This window comes from Conger conger, chromosome 4, assembly GCF_963514075.1.
Source record: "Conger conger chromosome 4, fConCon1.1, whole genome shotgun sequence".
NCBI classification, from domain to species: Eukaryota; Metazoa; Chordata; class Actinopteri; order Anguilliformes; family Congridae; genus Conger; species Conger conger.
This window is the reverse complement of record NC_083763.1, coordinates 70,413,447-70,434,134: the sequence shown is the minus strand read 5'-3', so window position 1 is coordinate 70,434,134 and position 20,688 is coordinate 70,413,447. Positions and strand designations below refer to the sequence as shown.

At 46.9% G+C, this 20,688-nt stretch overlaps 1 protein-coding gene across 2 annotated transcripts in view; it reads left to right on the top strand.

The window, feature by feature from the left end:
- tns3.2 (tensin 3, tandem duplicate 2) overlaps positions 1–20,688 on the top strand; it is an 81,681-nt gene that overhangs the window by 7,014 nt on the left and 53,979 nt on the right. The window contains exons 1-12 of one of the 2 annotated variants that reach the window (XM_061239611.1): positions 832–906; positions 1,390–1,569; positions 2,609–2,659; positions 3,959–4,081; positions 6,416–6,480; positions 8,239–8,322; positions 9,489–9,601; positions 10,242–10,302; positions 10,460–10,535; positions 11,124–11,253; positions 13,206–13,271; positions 15,501–15,605. In XM_061239611.1, coding sequence (XP_061095595.1) covers positions 1,420–1,569; positions 2,609–2,659; positions 3,959–4,081; positions 6,416–6,480; positions 8,239–8,322; positions 9,489–9,601; positions 10,242–10,302; positions 10,460–10,535; positions 11,124–11,253; positions 13,206–13,271; positions 15,501–15,605 — 1,024 coding nt within the window. In that variant the 5' untranslated portion in view covers positions 832–906; positions 1,390–1,419. Of the gene's footprint in view, positions 1–831; positions 907–1,389; positions 1,570–2,608; positions 2,660–3,958; positions 4,082–6,415; positions 6,481–8,238; positions 8,323–9,488; positions 9,602–10,241; positions 10,303–10,459; positions 10,536–11,123; positions 11,254–13,205; positions 13,272–15,500; positions 15,606–20,688 lie in introns of those variants that run through there. The other variant, XM_061239609.1, reaches the window with a different exon arrangement.

The window sequence follows — 20,688 nt, the reverse complement described above, 5'->3', positions numbered from 1 at the left end:
ACTAACATAGACCTGATCGTTGGTTTTGCCTCTTTGAAGAATTTCGCCATCACTTCCTTTTCTTCAATTACTAAATGAGCAACGTCTGAAAATGAAATAATACCTGTCACCTGAGAGCAATGATCAATGGTTTTTAAAGGCCTGAATTTAGGGACTCACTCCTGTGGCTTGCCCTACCATCACATACTGTTGCGCAAGGCATGGACCATCTGCAGATGAATATTGTGCGGCCTGTAGCGTTGTGGTTAAGGTGGATGACTGGGACACGCAAGGTCGTTGATTCGATCCACAATAAGCTACGATAAGCTCCACACGGCCGTTGGGCCCTTGAGCAAGGCCCTTAACCCTGCATTGCTCCAGGAGGATTGTCTCCTGCTTAGTTAATTAACTGTACATCACTCTGGATAAGAGCGTCTGCCAAATGTCATGAATGTAAAATGAACATGAACGGTCTCCATGTTCCATGAGAGAGAGAGGGGGGGCGGAGTCCTGCTATGTGGATATTGCCATCGTTAACCAATCCCAGGCTTGCCTGTCGGTCGACGACCTCAGGGGCATGGTGACGGATCAGCATGTGCTGCGCTTAACCCCCTCACCCTAAACGCACCCCTCCGCCCCTCGCCTCGGGGCCCAAGGACACTGTGTGATGACTATCCTGTCCCAGCAGCCTGCGGTCCCATACAGGAACGTTTCCCACACTGGCAGGCGAGGCTGAACACCCGCCCGATTTAGCAGGGAAAACAGAGATGGCCAGATAAGAGCTGGGGGGGGCCTGACAGGAAGCCAGAGTGCGTGGGGAGGTGGGGTGGAGGAGGGGGTGGTTGTGTGGTTGTTGGGGTATTGGGAGGTTTTGAGGGCGGTGAGGTGTCCTTTCTGGACTGCGCTCGATCTGTGCAACTGATAACGGTACGTTTTGGGAAATGGGTGTCGTCTTATTAAGGATTTGTTTTATTTTCCTGCCTTTCACTTCCTGCTATTCTGGGCTTGCATGGCAATAGTCTTCATCCAGAAGTTTGTTATCTACCTGGTGCCTTTACATACATCTCTCCTTCCTAATATTTAATAATATTTATGTTATATTTATATGCATATACACATTAATAATATTTACTGCTGCTGGTACTGTTTCTACTACTACTACTACTACTACTACTACTACTACTACTACTACTACTAATAATAATAAATTAATAATAAAAAAGAATATTATTATTTGTCATAGTAGTACTTGATAATAAGCTTTTCTTAATAATAATTATAATTATATTATTATTATTATTATTATTATTATTATTATCATTATTATTATTAAGTAAGGCTAGTCAGTCAGGATTCCTGAACATAGCAAACAGTAGCAACACATATGTTTCCCCATCTCTCCTCCCCCAGAGTGTACAGAGGGACGATCCACATGTGACAATGGAGGAAGGATACGAACTTGACCTGACCTACGTCACAGAGCGCATCATCGCCGTATCCTTCCCCAGGGGCTGCTCGGAGGGGACCTATCAGCACAACCTGCAGGATGTCACGCGCATGCTCAAGTCCAAGCATGCCGACAACTACCTGGTGAGCAGAACCTGCCCAGCAAGGCCATATATTATCCTATGAGTCCTACACGCTCTTTTAAGGGTGCATACAACCTTTGGCTTCATTTTGAACTTGAATGAATGTGCAAACTGCATATGCACACACATGTACACATGCACACGCACGCACACACACTCAATCTCTCTCTCACACACACACACACGTACACATGCACATGCACACACACGTACACACACTCAATCTCTCTCACACACACACACACACACACTCAATCTCTCTCACAGACACACACACACGTACACATGCACATGCACACACACGTACACATACTCAATCTCTCTCACACACACACACACACACACATACATACACATGCACATGCACACACACGTACACAGCACACAGATGTTTAAATAATGCAACATTCCCAAACTTTGTTTTACTGATTTATTTTACTGTTTTGAATGTATTCTTCATTTAATAAATTATAGTCTTGTATTTATACATGATAGAATAGAATATAATAACTTTATTATTCTCAGGTGGAACCTGGGGTACGTATATTTGAGCGTGTTCCGCATAAGCATGGCCTGATGTTAGTACTCACACAACATTTGACATTTTCAGTTTTACAAATTCGTTTTTAAATGGTTGAAGTAGTTTTAATAGGCATTCTGTTTTTGAACACAGTTAAGGATTGGCTAAATCTGAATCAGTACTCACCTTCAAAGAATTTTGCTTCAAAGGATAGAAACCTTCCAAACCTTCCATTCTACTCTATTGTCGTCTGATTTTCATTTGAATAGGGTTCAGGAATCTCAAATAGAAATGTAGCCAAGGTGGGTATGTGTTGTAACGTGAAAAAAACTTGGGTCTCCTAAGTACACCCTGAAACTCCCCTGATACAATGTGCAAAGGTGTTCTCTGCCTACCAGCTCCATGTTCTGTTCCTCTGGCATAACCCACTGCCTGGAGAGATGGTCACGTGACCCAACACGTGTCACAGCTCCAACAATTCTGAAGGGCCTAATCGTTCTCTTCTCTTCCCCTCTCCCAGGTCATTAACCTGTCAGAACGGAGATACGATCTCTCCAAGATGAACCCCAAGGTATTTAACGCCCCTTTTCTGAAAATCCTTAATGTTGTTTCATAACATGGGGCGCTGTCTGCAGTGTACAGGCTGTTCTGAGAATATAGGCCTCTTGTGGCAAATGCCTGATAAGAAATGTCTTTACTTGAATGTGATTATGATTATGTGGTCTTCAACGATAAATGAATGCAGGAGCCATACTTGCAATGGTATCTTTTGTAATACAGTAAGCTACCTTTGATATTGTGATCCTTGCCTGTCTGAGTTCCTTTTAACTTGTCCATGGATGTTGCATGTATGTTATCGAATGGGAAGTGGAATGGATGGACTAATGCGCCTTTAGTGCAGTGTAAGGATTTTATAATATGGTGTACCGTGTACAGTGTAAGCCCTCATCTTTTCCTGCAGCTTTGTATTCCATTATATAACATGCATTTAGTGTATGTTTTATCCAGAACAACTAATAGAAAAAAGTCTGTAAGTGCTCTGAAATAGGTTAGTAAAAGCAGGGTCAGTATGAAACTCTCAGAGTTAGCATTCTTGCTAACACTCTCAGTGTCAGTAATAGTGTAGCAAGAAGTGCTAGGTATCCTTGTGCTATTAGCACAGTCTACTGCTAGCATAGCATATTCAGCTAGCATATTCAGGTTACTGTTATACCGGGGGTTAAGTAAACTCAGGAAAATGGCTGTAGTGGTTGAGGGAGTCTAGTGGCAGTGTGGAGAAAGGGCCTGTATCAGCTCGGCAGTGATAGAGAAGTGTGGATCGATGGGTCACCCTAAAGCCTGATTAATACTTCTGCGTCGAATCTATGCAGAGGCTATGGCATAGCCGATGCATAGCCGTGTTCCCTACACCTGGGGAGGTGTGCGTCAGGCTACGGCGTAGGCTCTGCGTAGATTCGACGCAGAAGTATAAATCAGGCTTAAGCGTCCCCCCTGCACTCTGAGGCTGTGACTGCACCGGGGAGAAACAGAGATCGGTGAGCTACTGTCCAGTCCAGTGGCAGCTCCCTTAAACCTCGACTGCTGGAAGACATTTCCCAGCCTGGTCTCTCACCTCAACACCCCCTTTAAAATGTCAAACAGGAGGGAAGGGAGGGGGGGGGGAGAGAGAGAGTATGTGTGTCTGTTTGTCCAGATGTGAGTGTGTGTATGTGTGTACGTGTGCTTGTGTACGTGAGCATGTGTGTGTGTATATATGTGTGTGTGTGCGTGTGTGTGCCCTCGTGTGTGTGTGTGTCCTGGCGGGCGGATGGTTAGGCATTATCCCTGCTCCGTTAGCCCTGGTGAATTGGGCTCTGCTGTGTTGTTTCAGACCATGGATATGGGCTGGCCTGACCTTCACGCTCCTCCGCTGGATAAGATCTGCACCATCTGCAAAGCCATGGAGACCTGGCTCCAGGCCCACGCCCAGCACGTGGTGGTCATCCACTGCCGGGTGCGTCTGCCAAACCCCCCCCTCTCCCCCCCCACCAGGGCACCCGCGTCCTGAGATTACACTGCAGCCTTACAGCCTTGGGCCTGTGCTATGTCCTCACACAGTCCAATCACAGAGCTATGTCCACACACAGTCCAATCACAGAGCTATGTCCACACACAGTCCAATCACAGTGCTATGTCCACACACAGTCCAATCACAGTGCTGTGTCCACACACAGTCCAATCACAGTGCTATGTCCACACACAGTCCAGTCACAGAGCTATGTCCACACACAGTCCAATCACAGTGCTGTGTCCACACACAGTCCAATCACAGTGCTATGTCCACACACGGTCCAATCACAGTGCTGTGTCCACACACGGTCCAATCACAGTGCTATGTCCACACACAGTCCAATCACAGAGCTATGTCCACACACGGTCCAATCACAGTGCTGTATTAGGAATTCTGTCCAATTATAGTACTCTGCCAGACATTCTGTCCAATCACAGTGCTCTGCTAGGAATTCTGTCCAATCACAGTGCTGTGTTAGGCATTCTGTCCAATCACAGTGCTGTGTTTGGCATTCTGTCCAATCAGTGTTCTGTTAGGCAATCTGTGGAATCTCTTGGGGCTTAATATTGTGAAAGAAGCTTTAACAATAGATTTAGCACTGTCTCAGACTGACTTTCATGTCTTATTGCCACACTGGTTATGAAGTTCAGTGATAACCAGTGGGGTGGGTGATGCAAGCAATGAGCAAACATTTAATAACACAAGGTCGAATATGTCAAGTGAAAGTATGGGCGAAGCATAATTCATCACTGTTGGTGTGGATTCAGACCGACAATATCGTGTCATTAAATTTTACTTACTGGATGGCCATTCTTTATACGACATGTTTATTTGTTGAAAATTGCTTGCTGTTTGCTTTCTGTCCAGTGAAAGTTTGATTGATTCCACCCATAACGCTTTAATAATTTACAGACATATTCACAGCTCTGCTGTTACCGGTACTTGAGCAAACATTTAATTTGATCTCTAGGGGTGTGAAACTTGTTTCATGCCTTGTTAAAGTGTTATTTTATTTGGATTATGGCAGCTGAATTGAGTGTTTGTTTTTCTGTGTCTACATTTCTAAAAATCATATTTCAGTCTCCGTGCCTCAGTTCAAAGATTGCCCCATTCGTTAGCAAAATAGATCCATATTAAGTACACAAATTACAGTAAAAAAGTAGCGCTGCTCGGCTCTAATAATTTTACATTCATTTTACATAATCATACCGAATTTATCAGGATTTTTATTTTATTTTACATACAGTCAGTTTACACAGCTGGATATGTACTGAAGGAATTCGGTTAATTTAGCTGAACCTTTAACCTTGAAGATGGAGGCCCAGTTACTCTACCTCGCCATTATGCACTGCCATGTATCATAGCTGGCTTTTCAGTGTTTTCGGCAGTAGATTGTCAATCGTGTGCCTGCAACCTCCAGGCGTGGTGCTAGTCCTAGGGCTCCATCCATCCGGGTCTGAACTGGCTATCTGTGACCCAACCACCACCACCCCCCCCCCCCACTCCCATCAGAATGGCCGGAGTCGTAACCCGGCAACATCAATTATTCATGACAACAACGTTTATTTCAGTAAACACATGCCATTGGTTTATAGTTATTGGTTTATACATTATATATCAGTTCAATGTATAATTTACAACCCCTTGGTTGATAACGAAGAAGCGCAAAAAGCTAAACAAAACAGCAGTGTAGTTATTTCAGTTCAAGATAACAGCCATGTTGCTATATTGTCACTTTGAGTAAATAAACATTGTGTAACCACTGATTGATTTGCCCTTTGAGGGCACTGAAATCTTTCAGTTGTCTCTCTAAAAAATAGCCGCACAGTAACTACATACACAATTCAGTTCCTGAAGACTGTTAAGTTACGGCCACAGGTTTTATGGGTAATTTATTACTTTCATGGAAAATTTGTGTAGAGCAACTTTGCTTATCTTTAGATGGACCACCATCTGCTTTGGGAAATATAAAATATGAAACATAACCCTTAGCTTATGATGGGGGTCTCCGGGATGCCTTCGTGCCTGGGTTGGGGGGTCCCTGTATCGAAGTATTGGAGGAATACAAGGGTTAAGGACTTGTTCTTGTAGCCCATAGCTTGTAGGCTTGGTCTCCACACAGAAGGCTGCTACTGTACCCTTGTCCAAGGTGATTTATGTATATTGTTTTGGTATACATCCAGTAATTATGGGCACTATGTTAAATGCTGCCCGTGTACGTTACTCTGCCTAATGTTCCGCCATTTTAATTCTCCTGTCTTATATCTCATCCCTCAGGGGGGAAAAGGCCGGATTGGAGTGATCATCTCCTCCTACGTGCACTTCACCAACATCTCAGCCAGGTACTGCTCGCTGTTTTCTTCCCTGCTTGTTTTCCGTTGTAATCCACCGCAGTCTGAGGGATAACAGTGACGAGTTAGCAGAAGCTACAAATGCTGTGGTGCAACGCATCAGATTATGGTTGTACGCAATGTGTCTTTGTCAGTAGGTCAACGCCTGTGACTGATAGCGCTTGAAACAGTTAATCGGGTACATTCTGTTTCTTCACAGTCATTGATTATCTGAAGTATTACAGACAATCAATTGAAGAGTACAGAGAAAAGACGCAGTATATATGCTTCATAAGGAAAATGTTTGTCTGTGGTGAAAAGTGAAACACCATAAAACCTGGTGTAGACCCGGCTACATTTGGTTGAATAAAGTTTTCTTGGATGTAGAAAGGCTATATTCAGGTGTAAACTAAGCTATACTGCGGTTGTTCTATCTCTATTATGTCAAAATGTCTCTCAACGTAGATTTCCACCCCTCTAGACATCTATATTCTGACTTTTGCTCACTGGGCTATGTGAGAACAGTAACGGAACGTGAGACATAACCCCTGAAATATCTTCAGCTCACAGAACACTGTTAGCTCACAACATAGTGTATCCGTAGGTGGATTTCATAATTACCTTGTAAAAACAGAAAGAGGGACTTTTTCTTTCCGTAATGAAATCTGGCCTTGTTGTCTACCACCTTGTGAACAGGAAGCTCACTGAGCTATAAGATGTTGAGAAATGTGAAATGGAGAGAAACCGGCAGCCTGCGTGAAGTCAGGCTCAGGAGCGGTGATTGAAGGGACTTTGAACCTAACTGCCATTGCTGGGAAAGGATTGTGTTGCCATGGGAATCTCATATAGGGAAAACACACGCTGTGACTGTCTGCGAGTAAAAAGCACTTGAGCAGCATTCCACCACATCCCCGGTATAGCGGCTATTAAAAACGGCTGCCATGTTAATTACAGCAGAACCCACCTCCCTCCCTCCCACAACCCTCAAACCATGACCCAGAAAACGGTGTGACTTCCGGGTTTTTTTTACATTTTCACTTAATTTTTCGACCTATTTTACGTGCACACGTGGCAAAGTGCCTTGTTGTCTTCTTCATGCGTCTTGTTGTTATGTGGATGTAGCCAAATGGCGGATGAGGTTGTGACTGGCAGAAGATGCAGGGATTGGCTGCTCTGTGTTATGTGTCTGAGGGATTATGGGAAAGAGTCACAGTGAGTCAGGAAGAAAAGGAGTCGAGCTGTTGGAAAAAAACAATGTTTACTTCCGGATTTATTTCTGTTGCATTGTGGGTACTGCCAGTGCCCAGTGTTTGTCTTAAGTTGTGTTTGTTTATCCTGTTGCTACCCCCCACTGCTAACATTTCAGACATTCCTCCACTCTGTGTGTGTGTGTGTGTTTGTTTGTGTTTGTGTGCTTGTGTGTGTGTATGTATGCCCACACAGTCTCTTAACAGGGCTGTGATATAAACCCAGCTCAGATGTTCTGTGTAACTCCCTGCTCCAAATCCTCATAAGGCCCTTCAAATCATTCATTCACGAGTCTCTGCTCATAATCTCAAGAGCCCTGTATTATACGATGCTGAAACTTACACTGCACTACGTCATTCGATAACATTAAAGGAAATAGAAAACATTGTCACTGCAACTTGTTTTTCTAATCCAAAACACTTAACTATCTCAAAGGAATGAAAATACTAGGCCTTGCTGGTATTTAGAGCGTATGGATTCTCTGAGGTGTGTATCTGACACGATTTCTCCCCACCCCCGCAGTGCGGATCAGGCCCTCGACCGTTTCGCCATGAGAAAGTTCTACGACGACAAGGTTTCCGGCTTAATGACGCCCTCGCAGAAGCGGTAAGGGGAATGCTCTCTCTTTAAGTGCTCACAACATTAAGCTGAATGTCACCTAATCTGCACACTGCGGAACTTATATGTTTAGGTCCATGGGCGGCTTGTAGTGTACTGGTTAAGTTACATGACTGGGCCCCGCAAGGTTGGTGGTTCGATCCCCGGTATAAGATCTGCACTGCCCCACAATAAGATCTGCACAGCCGTTGGGCCCTTGAGCGAGGCCCTTAACCCCGCATTGCTCCAGGGGAGGATTGTCTCCTGCTTAGTCTAATCAACTGCACGTCGCTCTGGATAAGAGCGTCTGCCAAACGCCATTAATGTAATGTGTCTGTGTTTATATGACAGCGCTTGGAAAAAACACTGCTGAACTGTAAGCATTGCTCTCTGCACAATGACTAAACACAAATAAAAATAGGGTCTTTTTTGAGAGAGAATTTTGGGCTGATCCCTGCAGTCGGTCAGCAGGGGTGTTGACGGACAGGTCAGGGGGTGGGGTTCAGCAGCTCAGCTCTGATGTCACCCCTAAATCACCACGGCGCCCCCCACGCTGATCTGCCCCGCCCTGTGCGGCTCAGGTTTGGGCAGGGGGTTAATCACCTGTTTGACCCCTGTGGTCTGTGACACCTTCAGGCCACCGCAGAACCGCTAACCCTCCCCATCGAGTCACTGCTTCATTAACATGCTCCCGCACACTGGTGCTGGAACATATGCGAAGCATGTCCGTGCACATCATACCTTTTTTATCTCACTAAATATTATATATATAACATAAGTGTCAGCTTTATCCGTGTAGCCAAGGTCCTTTCTAAGTCTTACAGCCTGTTGTCATTTTTTTGTTTAAGACATCATTATATTTGTAAGCAATATCAAATACGTGTTTTAAGTGCATATACCGTAGGTGTTATTATATTATTAGGTTTCATGTCATGCTGTAATAAGTATTTATATTGAACTTCCCTGAAAAAAAAAAATCTAATCTTTGTTCAAGAACGGAGTTGTCACTGTGGCAGACCTGCAGGTTCTCCCTCTAGTGGTAGAATGTTGTTACTACGTTACTCTGGGTGGGAGGCTGTCTGGCGTACGAGTGAGTGGTGGAATGCTGCCATTTTCATGGCTGTTTGCTCCATTAGCAGTGTCCACAGCATCTATAAACATCGTTTGTGTTTCAGGTATGTGTGGATCCTCCACAGTCTCCTGACCGGAGCCATGAAAATGAACCCCTCCCCTCTGTTCCTGCACTACGTCATCCTCCACGGCGTGCCCGCTTTCCACAGCAGCGGAGGTGAAGGATCGCACACACCTTCGCCTGTGAATGTTCTGCCTGACTGCAGAGCCACATGTCCTTTACATGCCCTGAAATAGCAGCTACGTGGCTGTATTTTATCGGTCCCTTCAGGTCAAAGTATTTTTTTGAAACTATGTTTTTCCGTATAGTTTTTGCCGTATAGTTTTGCTGCTTTCACCTGAATCACATCCCGTCATCACATCTCAGCTGTGTTTCACCATTACATAATACTCCCAGGACAGATGTCTGCAATTGGTGCGTTACTAACCATATTTTCAATGGACATATTCATTTACTATCCAGTTGAATATGGTGATGTTCCTGTTTAACACAGTGGGATTTTTCCCCATTTAATCTCCTCACATAACTCATGGTAATAACGAGAGCTCTATATTTAACATTTGAGACAGGTACAGCCTAACAGAGACATTTGAATTGGCAAATCTTGTCACACTTGTTATTGCTCATGCAGTATTTATTTTCACTCTGCAAACAATGCATAATTTAGTGAAATTTGAATAAATGTATGAAATAAATCTCATAAAAGTACTTGAACATAATTACATAATGGGATATTTTTCCTGTTTTATGGTCCACTTGTCTGACGGAACTGCTTCAACGTTTTCTTTATTCTCAGTCTGTCAGCCGTATGTGAAAGTCTACCAGGCGATGCAGGCGGTGTACACATCAGGAATTTAGTAAGCTGTTTAATTCACTACTCAAATGGAATATAAATATGTCACAGTTGAATGTATTTCACAGGAATATGATTATTTTACTGAAGTTGTTTGTGTTTGTTTGTGTGTCTTCTCTGTGCTGTGTGTGTGTGTGTGTGTGTGTGTGTGTCTCATACAGTAACATTGGAGCAGGAAATAAAAGCAGAGTTTGCATGGCCCTGGAGCCAGCCCAGATGCTGAAAGGTGACATAATGGTGAGTATATGAAATGACAGAAGACATCTAGAGTTTAATACCCTTCTTTTGAAATAGACACCTGAGCCAGAGTGTGTTTGCTGTTCCCTGGCACCAAAACACCCACTCAAACCAGGGTGTGCGTGTGTGTGTTTGTGTGCGTGCCTGGCTGCGTGTCTGTCTATGTGTGAGTGTGTATGCCTGCATGTACGTGTGTGAGTATGATTGTGTGTGTGTGTGTGCATGTGTGAATACCTGCATGTATGTGTGTGTGAGTGCGTGTGTGTGTGTGTGCGCGTGAGTGTGTCTGTGTGTGTGCGTGTGTGAATGCCTGCGTGTACGTGTGTGTGTGTGTTTGTGTGCGTGCCTGCCTGCATGTCTGTCTACATGTATGTGTGTGTGTGCGCGTGTGCCTGAGTGTGTCTGTGTGTGCATTCGTGTGTATGTGCGTGTGTGTGAGTGTGTCTGTGTGAATGCCTGCGTGTGCGCATGTGTGCGTGCACGTGAGTGTGTGTGTGTGCGTCCGTGTGCGTGTCGAGTGAGGTCATAGCATTTGCTCCCGCGCTGTTTTTCCGTGTTGCTTATCAAACCGCATTGTCTCCATCCCAGATTAAATGTTACCATAGAGACGTTCACACCTGCAGCCGGGAGGTGATTTTCCGGCTCCAGTTTCACACGGGCGCGGTCCAAGGCTGCAGTCTAGTGTTCGAGAAGACCGACCTTGAGAACGCCAACAACGGTACGACACCATTTATACCGTCCCGTTTAATCTCTGAGCTCTTTAACATCAAAGGTGGATGGTGGGGCCCGTGGGGGGGGGGTCACTTGACAGACACACAGCAGCTGTTTAGTGCAAGAACACTTAACACTCATCACATTATAATATCAACTGATCTTTAAAGTCCCGATCGTTCACAAGCACAGCCGTGCTCTGTAAACTGCTCTCTCCTTTGTCACAGCGATAGGGTAGGACTTGGGGGGGGGGGAAATCCGTCCATGTTAATCCCGCCGAGAGGCCACCGGGATTATGTACATGTGGATATACAGTAAACCCAGTAACCCAGAAACCAACATTCATACTCTCATAGAGGGAAAAGGGTCAGTGTGTTCAGCCACAGTCCGTCAGCAGCCTGTGTGTTTGTACAGGCTGAGGAAAGGACAAAGAAGGACACCTTTAGGAGGATAATCGGTCCCGCCGTGCCCTGTTGCAAGATGCCCGGTTTTCAACCACAACGTCAGATTTTCCCATTATCTGTACAATATAATGTACGGATGTGAGTAACTGATTGGACAGATGCCCCATCTTGAATTTGCATCTTGATCACCCCAAGCTCCATGAAAGGTTCCAATAGCATAACCCCACTTCCGACAGAGGGCCATCTCGTTTGTGACTTAAGTCTCCAGCTATGCATGTTGTCCGGTTTTGTTGTCTCTAATTTTGGTGACCAGAAGGGTTCTGTTCCTATAGCCCTGAAATGTGCTGAGAGGGACCTGGATTAGCCGCATGCTAATCACTGCCCTTTCACACCCAGTCCTGCAGTCCTGTATTCAGCCTCATGGCGCACCATCAGCTTTCAAATTCAGGGTGTGAACAGGGTGCTAACGGCATCATTACCAAGTCAGGAGCGCTCTTTAAGTAACACAAGCTGCGGTGGAGACGTGCCTTACTGTACTGGACTCTTCTGATGTCCAGTACAGTCCGGGGGCCAGAAAGTAGAAGTGCCTGCCATGTGTTCCTTCCACCCATGAACTCAGCCATTTTAATGATTTCACTAAGTAGGTCTAATTAGTTTTAGTGGTTCCACTCATTATTTCTACCTCCTGGCTGATGAGTTGTGCTAATTAGCAAATGTTGGTGATTGGTACAAAATACTGGGATGGGCGTCCTGAACCTGAGTTTTACACATCTGGTTAATTCGTTCAGTCCTTTTCGCCCCCGACCCTGACTGCAGCTGAACAGACTTCCTGTTTGGGCGGTGACCGGCCCTCAGTGGCGTTGTGTACACGACCTTGGACAGGCTGTGCTGAACTGAACCGGGCCGGGTCCGCCCTCCTGGGCATGCTGGGTGAACAGAGCCAGACATCCTAGACACTGGCCGTTAACGCGCGTCCGTAAACATCGGAAAAGGTCGGAGCCTCTCGCCCCGGCGCGCTCCTCAGTGGAAAACACAAGGGTTCCGCGACGCTGTTGCTGGATTCGCTCCGGTCGCTAACAATTTCTCGGACCTGCACGGTAAATATTAAACGGAGGCGTGCGGTGTGTTATCGGAGCGGAGGGTAAACAGAGCGGGCGACGGAGGCCCAGGGTCGTGTGGGCTTCGGGTGGCACCGTGCCTGGCTCTCTCAGGCGGACATTTCAGCTCCGTACCTGCCGGAGGGAGACGGAGGCTACAGGCTGCTGCTCTGGGAAGCTGCTTTAAAACGTGTCTCTGATCTTGTCCTCGCTCCTATGGCACTGTGCTTCTGAGTTTCGTGCAAATAAGAAAGTTATATTTGCCATCGCTCTTGTAAGGAACATGGACGTTTTAGTGTTTCTATAACTGAACTCAGGCTTTCCGCATTTGCACAGTAAGTTTACCTGCACTGTAAATTGTGAAGGAATGTACGTTTACGGTTTATGCTTCAGTTGTTTTCCTGCCATCATCAGCCCTTCATTTCGGCATCTTTTCCCTTTTATTTTGACGTTTCCAGATCGCAGATTTTCGGATTACGGGAAGGTGGAGCTGGTGTTTTCGGAAAGTCCGGAGAAGATACAAGGTGAGTGTTTTTGGCTGGCCTGTCTGCCTTACCCCCTCCCTCTCCCATTGTCCTCCGCCAGTCAGGCAGAACCCCCAGACACGACTGCACCTCAGACTCATCACCGCTGAGATCAATAACAAGCACGGGGGGATTAGTCACTGTCGCACAGGGATAGCGCTGCCGTGACCACTGGAGGTGGAATGCACTGTGGGTAGACTCAACATCAGAGCCCCTCCGTAGGGGTGGAGGCGGGGGGTTCCGGTTGTGTATTTCACAATTTCTATACTTTTCCTTCAAAAAATGTTATCACAAGTGCTATGGGGTAGTTGGTGTAGGCAAACGCTACTTTTACATTCCAGTTTAGGAGCTTTAAATATGATATGACTGAGCTGTAAAACTGGTTTTATTGAGCTGAATTGTTTCTTTGGAATGGCTGAAGGTTAAGTATACAGCAGTGACGTCTTCCTCCCTGAACCTTAAACCCACAACTCAAACACAGGGCTTTTCCACGTCGCAGATACTGCTGCTTCTCAGCTAGGTGATCTGTATCGAGCTATTAATTCATCTCTGATTTCGGTGTTGTATTTTGTCTGCTGCTAGTTCTCAGCTCAAGTTTTCCAGGGGTTTCCTATCATTGGGGAACCAACGCAGTTCCTTTTATATGACTCCCTCAAACAGATTAGTAAGTAAAGATATTCCTTCCGAAGAACTGTGGAACAAGTTCTCCGATATGTTTGGAGTGGCCCTGCCACTGCTGATTTTCTTATTAAACTGCGGGACAGTGTACCATAGAGAACAGATGCAGTTATAGGTGAAGGGTGGTCACAAGAAATACATGTATTGATTTAATTTCATTTCTAACTGTTCACTGCTCTTTGTAGTAAATATTTAAATATTGAAATCAATATTTAAACTGAAACTGTTCATTTCATCATTTGAAAGCATCTTGACTTTCCAGATAGTTTTTTACATGTGCCTAAGACTTTTGGACAGTACTGTAAAGCAAGTAATAGCCCACATATGAAAAAGATTATTATTATTCACTTAACGGCTCCGTCAGAGTGTAAATCCCAGAAAACATAAAGGTAGAGTCCTGGGGCCGGAGAGTAAAATCCCCTCCGTCACCGTTGCCTTCCGCTCGGACAGAAAGGTAAAACTCACCTGTGAGGTGTTCTACCCCCGTGCCGCCAGGAGAGGGTCTGAGAGAGCAATGTACGAAGAAGACTGACTGTGGAAATCGCAGCGTTGCTCAACAGGAAAAAATAACGTGCTATCCCACCCGCCGATCAGACTGGAACGCAGATTTTAAGATACAGCGTGAAGGGGGGGGGGGGGGGGGGGAAAACCACTCAGGACAAACTAGCCTTGTCCCCACTCGTTACACTAATGACCTTCTGCCTTAATGAAGGGGGCTCTCATGGCGGAGCTAATGATGCAGGCTGTTGGCAGGAACACTGGATTCATTTCATTTAGCCTGCTGATAGGCAGTGCACAGTGCACGCTTTTAAATGTAGTGTTTATCGTAAACCCCAACGTAAATTACATTTTACGTTCGGTCACATGCTGGCCGGTGCCACCGAGCCCACGGGCCCCGTTCTGAACGGGTGGGAACCGGGGAGGTTATATCCGTCCTGTCGTGTTGTGTTTAGTAAGTAAGAAAACAGGGCTATAATAACTGATGTTATTGCCATGGGAAAGCGCACAGCCGGTAAAGTGGCCCGGCGAATTAAGCGAAGATGCCCAGTGAGCCAGGGAAAGTGGTGAAATTGTGTGTTGATCTGATGGGAAAGGTCATTTTGAGCTCATATCTAATCTCATAATGAAGGACATGTACTTCAGAGTTACTGGGTCACAATTAAATTGCGTCTTGCCCATGATTCTACGGTCGATCCTTGATTATACTTGTGAAAGTTCAATGTCGTAGCTGGAAATTTGGTCAAAATAAAATATACTCGAGCTTATGCTCATGCTTTTCCAGAGTTGAGAAGTTTGCTGAGCTGATTGTTGACGTGGGGGTTGTGTGATAGAGATTATTGTACCATTTGGCGTGAGATTTGTTTGGGTGGTGTGAGAGTGTGAGGCAGGGCCTGAAAGTCCGTGTCTCATGCCCAAAACATGGCAATTGGCAGCCCTGCTCTTCTTGGCCATTTTTCATGTAGATATATTTCTATGGTTGTGTCATTCCTCAGTTAGATGTGAGATGTGAGCAGGTGTGTGTGTGTGTGTGTGTGTGTGTGTCTGCCCCAGGCTGGGAGCGCTGGCGTAACGGACCGGACGTCACCGTGGACTATAACACCGCCGACCCGCTGATCCGATGGGACTCCTACGAGACCGTCACCTCCGAGGGGGAAGGTACTGACCCGCGCACCTGTTACTGATCCCACCGGCCTGCGGGGGGCAGTCTGTCCTTCTCGAGTTCGATCCCGGGGCCAGGCTTTTGTTCCAACCGCAATTGTAACAAGCTGTACATTTTTTCAGTTTTTAGAGGGTTTATATACCATCCTTGAGCCACATTATGGCCTAAATAGCACTGCATCCCATGAGGAATAAAAGGCCCATGTTCATACATTGCTATATTGTACTGAGTGTACCAGTGCACTGTCCCGTTCTGTAAGAGACCTGGGCTTTCAGAGGTGTTCTTTAATGAAGGTCTTGAAAGAGTTAACCCGGGTCAAATTAGCAAAAAAACAGATTCTCTCAATCTGATTCTTCCTTACATCAGACTGGCTGCAGTGTCCTCTGTTTACCCCAACCGCCTGGTCTCCCCAGGTCTGCGCTGTTCATGGGAAACTGAATTTCCTGCGTGGATCAAGGTTAAGAAACAGATAAGCAAACTTTAAAAGCGGGGAAGCAGCCACTGTTTTTGGTGGTGCTACGTTCTGAGAGGGACAGTCCCACAGTGTCACTGAAGAGGACTTTGTATCTGGCTACCTCGCCTGCGATTGCAAATACAAATCAAAAGTTCATTTTAATCAGAGCCTAGTTGTTGTAAATAATCCATTTGACTGGTCAATGGAAAAAGCATTTTATTTGCCTGAAGTCAAGCTATGCAGTTTCTAAAGGGCAGGCTAAGTCCCCATAGGATCCAACAGCAATTTGGCCCAAATTAACAGTGAATTGCCTATCATTTAGGAGGTGCTGGTGTTTCCACAACATTAGCATTTTATAGATAGCTGCATGTGGCTACCACTAATTATTGCCTAGGCGATCATTGTCAGTTTAATTATCCATAGCTTGGCCTGAAAAACACAATTGTTTTTTCCACATTTAGGCTTATCCTGCTCTGTATCGTGTGTGTGTGTGTGTGTGTGTGTGTGGGTACGGCAGCCTGGTACTCCCCAGGTGTATATACCGTGTGTAAAACTTTGTGAGTGTGTTGTTTTGGTGTTTGACGTTGGTGTTCATTGAGGCTTTTCTTGTGTAGACATGCTGTCACTGCCAAACAGATGGAGTCAGCAGAGCTGGAGTAAATTATTATACACAAACACGCAAACAGACACACACACACACCCATACACACACACACACACACACACACACACTCTCTCACACACACACACACACACACACACACACAGTGGTGTGCATACACACAAATACATACCCTCATCCAAAAACACACATATGCACGTGTGTGCATATACGCACGTGCACAAACACACGCACACGAACACGCACAGACACGCACAGACACACATACCACCACACGGATCGGCAGCTGTTATTGTATTGGCACACGGAGTTGGCCGTGTTTACCGTTTTGTGAAGAGGTGACAGTAGCTTATTACAGGGCAAACAAGCCCGGTGTGGGGAAACCTGGATGTGATTTATTTTTTGAGGGGGGGGGGGGGGGTATTGTTGAAGTATGTGGGCTGTCCGTCCGTCCCCCCCCCCCTCAGGGTATGTTGGTTGGGGGCTCCGGGTTAAGAAACAGTCGGGGCTTCTGGCAGAGCTGTACGGTAGCCCGCTGCGCCCCCCCCTTCGCCCCAAATGCCTCCCTCTGTGCGCTCCTGCACCCCCCCTGCGTCTCCCTCCACTGCCCCCGCCAAGGTTACTCTCCTCTCTCCCGCTCAATGGCTCACTTCACTAAAATAGAAACTCAAAATTACAAGAAACTTTTTTTTTTTTTTTCTTTTTTTTTAAAGGTCCCACAAGAAACTTTGGATTCCGGGTTTGCTGCAATGCACGCATTGTGTTTATTTGTGACAGCTGAATTCCGGGACGGATTTTTGCCGTCGAACTGGAGCGCAACAACCTCCTCCAAGAAAAAAGGAGGGTATGTGTGACTGACGTTAAGCTCCTTGACCAACAAGAAAAAAAAAAAAAAAGGCAATCACTGCATCGTTTGCGCAAGTCTTTTTTTAGCCAAATATTTCGGGGTTCTTAGACTTCAAAGCTCGTGTGGGCATTTCTAAGCAGAATTTCGCGTGTAAACATTACGTTTGCAGGGGGGGGGGGGGGGGGGGGGCGGCCGGTCCTTTTGGAATTCAGCGGGTACTTACTTAGTAATCAGCGGGGCACGTCTGCTTCCTCCGGGGACGAGTCAATTAGGCCGCTGTGAAGGAGAGAGCGCAGTGTCAACTCACCAGGGCCAACAATGGCTGCTCTATGCAGCATGCAGCAGTGAAGTCCGATCGAGAAAAATCTCCATTTATCTCCTGCACGACCATGTACTTCTTCCTTAACTTTGAGTAAAAACATTTATGTGGCTCTTAGCATTTCTCTATTTCTTACGCGGTACAATGAGCCCGGTAGTTCCTGAAATTATGTAAATTAAAAATCTGTTGCCGACTAAAAGAGCGAAGCACAGAAGCCTGGGAATTGCCTGCGAGAGAAATGGCATCAGGAATGAAGTTTTTAACGCAGTGCTGTGGCAGGGACAGTCTCATTCGTCTCCGTTAGTTTCCCACCGCCACCCCCCATTATCTGATATACCTGGAGATGGCTGTGACCAACCCTGATTGCTAACAAATTATGATCAGCCTTAACCCTCTGAACAGTAGTGTTCTGGAACGCCATGGCTTTCAGTCACCGGTAGTGATTGTTACATCAGCATTAGAATGTTCACTTCTAATCACATATTTGTGACCTCACACCTTAAAGGGTTGAAGATTCTCTGCCTGAGTGGACCATTGCAGGCGGTGCATGTCAGCGCGTCCTGAAACATTCCAGAATGTTCTCAGTGTTTTTTAAGGGAGTGCAAAGTCAGGGGAGGTCTGCAGTTGCTAGTTTTGTGGGCTTTCTGCACAGGTTTGTGCTTTTATGAGCCCGTTGGGCGAACGGACAGATGGTGATATGACAACAGCAAGAGGTGCTTGGTTGCCGGGAGACGTGGTGTTCTCATTGATAGATGGGCACGGTTGGCTCAGGGTCTGTCTAGGAGTTCTGGGGGGTGACATCCTGTGTGGTTCGGTCAGCCTAAAACAGGAGTGTCCCCCCCCCCATTAAGACTCCTGTCTGTACAGCTGCTGATGAACAGAGTGGCAGATGACCACCACCCAAACGAAACCCCAGAAACGCAGATAGCTGCCGTCATGTTGCGCTCCACGCTGAACACCTCGGGTTGTAGCCCAGGGCCAGAGGAGAGGATGCTTTGGTAACTGCCCTGGATCAAACGCATGTCTGAAATACCTTCAGCTGGAGGTGCTGATAAGAGCTTCACAAACAAACAGCCTCACAGATCCCTGGGACTCATCTAGGCTGAAAACTGTGTTTTACACGTTTTATTAAAAGAGATACGGTCCAGGTGTATATCTGGCCCAGGCCTGTTTGGTAGTGCTGAGGAGCCATTCTGCAGAGAGCTGCTATGGATCCGCCGGGCACTGCGTCTCAGAGGGGAGGCTGTGGGGTGTGGGTTTGGGGAGGGAGGGGGTCAGGCGGTGGGTCATTAGTGCGGTCCACACAGGACCATCCACAGGGGTGTAAATTCCCAAAATGCAGCGTGGAGGCCACTGACCCCGCCCTGTTCTGTCCACCCCCCTCGCGGCTTCGACTTGAGTTACGGCGCCGCCCTGAATCACACGCTTTTACTCTCCTGTCATTAAACGCAGAGGGTTTCTGAGGGACCACTGCCCTGTGGCCTGCTGGGAAGTGCCACACCAGCTCCCCCTGTTTCAGTTCCTCTAAGAGCGCTCGTGTGTCAGGCCCAGCCCCCCCCCCCTCCCCCAGCACACGGGGCGCCCTGCGGGACGGACGGGTCCAGACCATTGTTGGGGCCGGAGCACATCTGGTTCTGGACCGGCGCTGAATGCGGTCACGGCCGCCATGTAATTTCGCCGTACCTACATCTGGGACGGGGTCTGGCTTGCACCTCGGAGAGGAGAAAACAGGAACGGGACGGGAACACTGCCCTAATTAAAGCACCGGCCTTTTCTGAAGGGAAAGAAAACTCCGGGACCTGAGGAATGTTGTTTTCAGCTTCAGACGCTTTTGTTGTTCCTTTCTTTCTCTCTCTCTATTTCTCTGTTGCTCTCATTCTCTCTCTCTGTCCCTCTTCCTCTTTCTCTCACTCCTCTCTCCCTCCCTCCCTCCATCTCTCTCTCCGGGTGTCTCTCTCTCTCCTTCTATCCCTCCCTCTCTCTCTCTCTCTCTATCCCTCCCTCCCTCTCTCTCTCTCTCTCTCTCTCTCTCTATCTCTATCTCTCTCTCTCTCCCGGTCTCTGCTGGGTTCTGTGAGTTCAGGTTACAGTTAACCTTACTGCCTTCACTCCCCGGGCCCGCCCCCATGTTTACATTCCCCTCTCGCCATATTTGGCTCATTCAAGGTCTGCTGTATGTATACGGCACCAACACGTTCCTCCTCCTGCGTGCGGGGTGGGGGGGGCGGGGGCGGGACGCCCTTCCCGGGGTCCGGTCACCTGGTGGGCACAGGAACCTGTTTCCCTCCCCAGAAAACTCGCCCGTCCCAAAACTCTGTCATGTGGACATAAGGGGCTCGGAGTGGCTACCTGCGCTTAATGGAGTGGTAAGGAGAGAGGGAGGGGGGAGAGAGAGAGAGAGGGGGGGAGTGGAAGTGGGAGAGGAACAAAGGAGAGGAGAGAAGAGGAGAGAAGGAGAGGGATACAGAGAGAGAGAGAGAGCAGAGGCAAGACCGACATAGAGGGTGAGAGAGAGTGAGAGTGTGTGTGCGTGTGTGAGAGAGAGAGAGACAGAGCAGGAGTGTGTGTGTGAGAGAATAAGTTGGAGAGAGAGAGGGAGTGAGAGAATAAGTTGGAGAGAGAGAGGGAGTGAGAGAGAATAAGGGTGAGAGGCGGGAGGGAGAGCGAACATTTGTGTGTGGAGAGAGAGAGAGAGCAAGAGTTTGTGTGAGAGGGACAGCAAGAGTTTGTGTTTGAGGGAGAGAGGGAGGGAGAGAGAATAAGGGAGAGGGTGAGTGTGTGTGTGTGTGTGTGTGTGTGTGTGTGTGGAGTGCTGTTATCACACTGGGAGAAGGAAT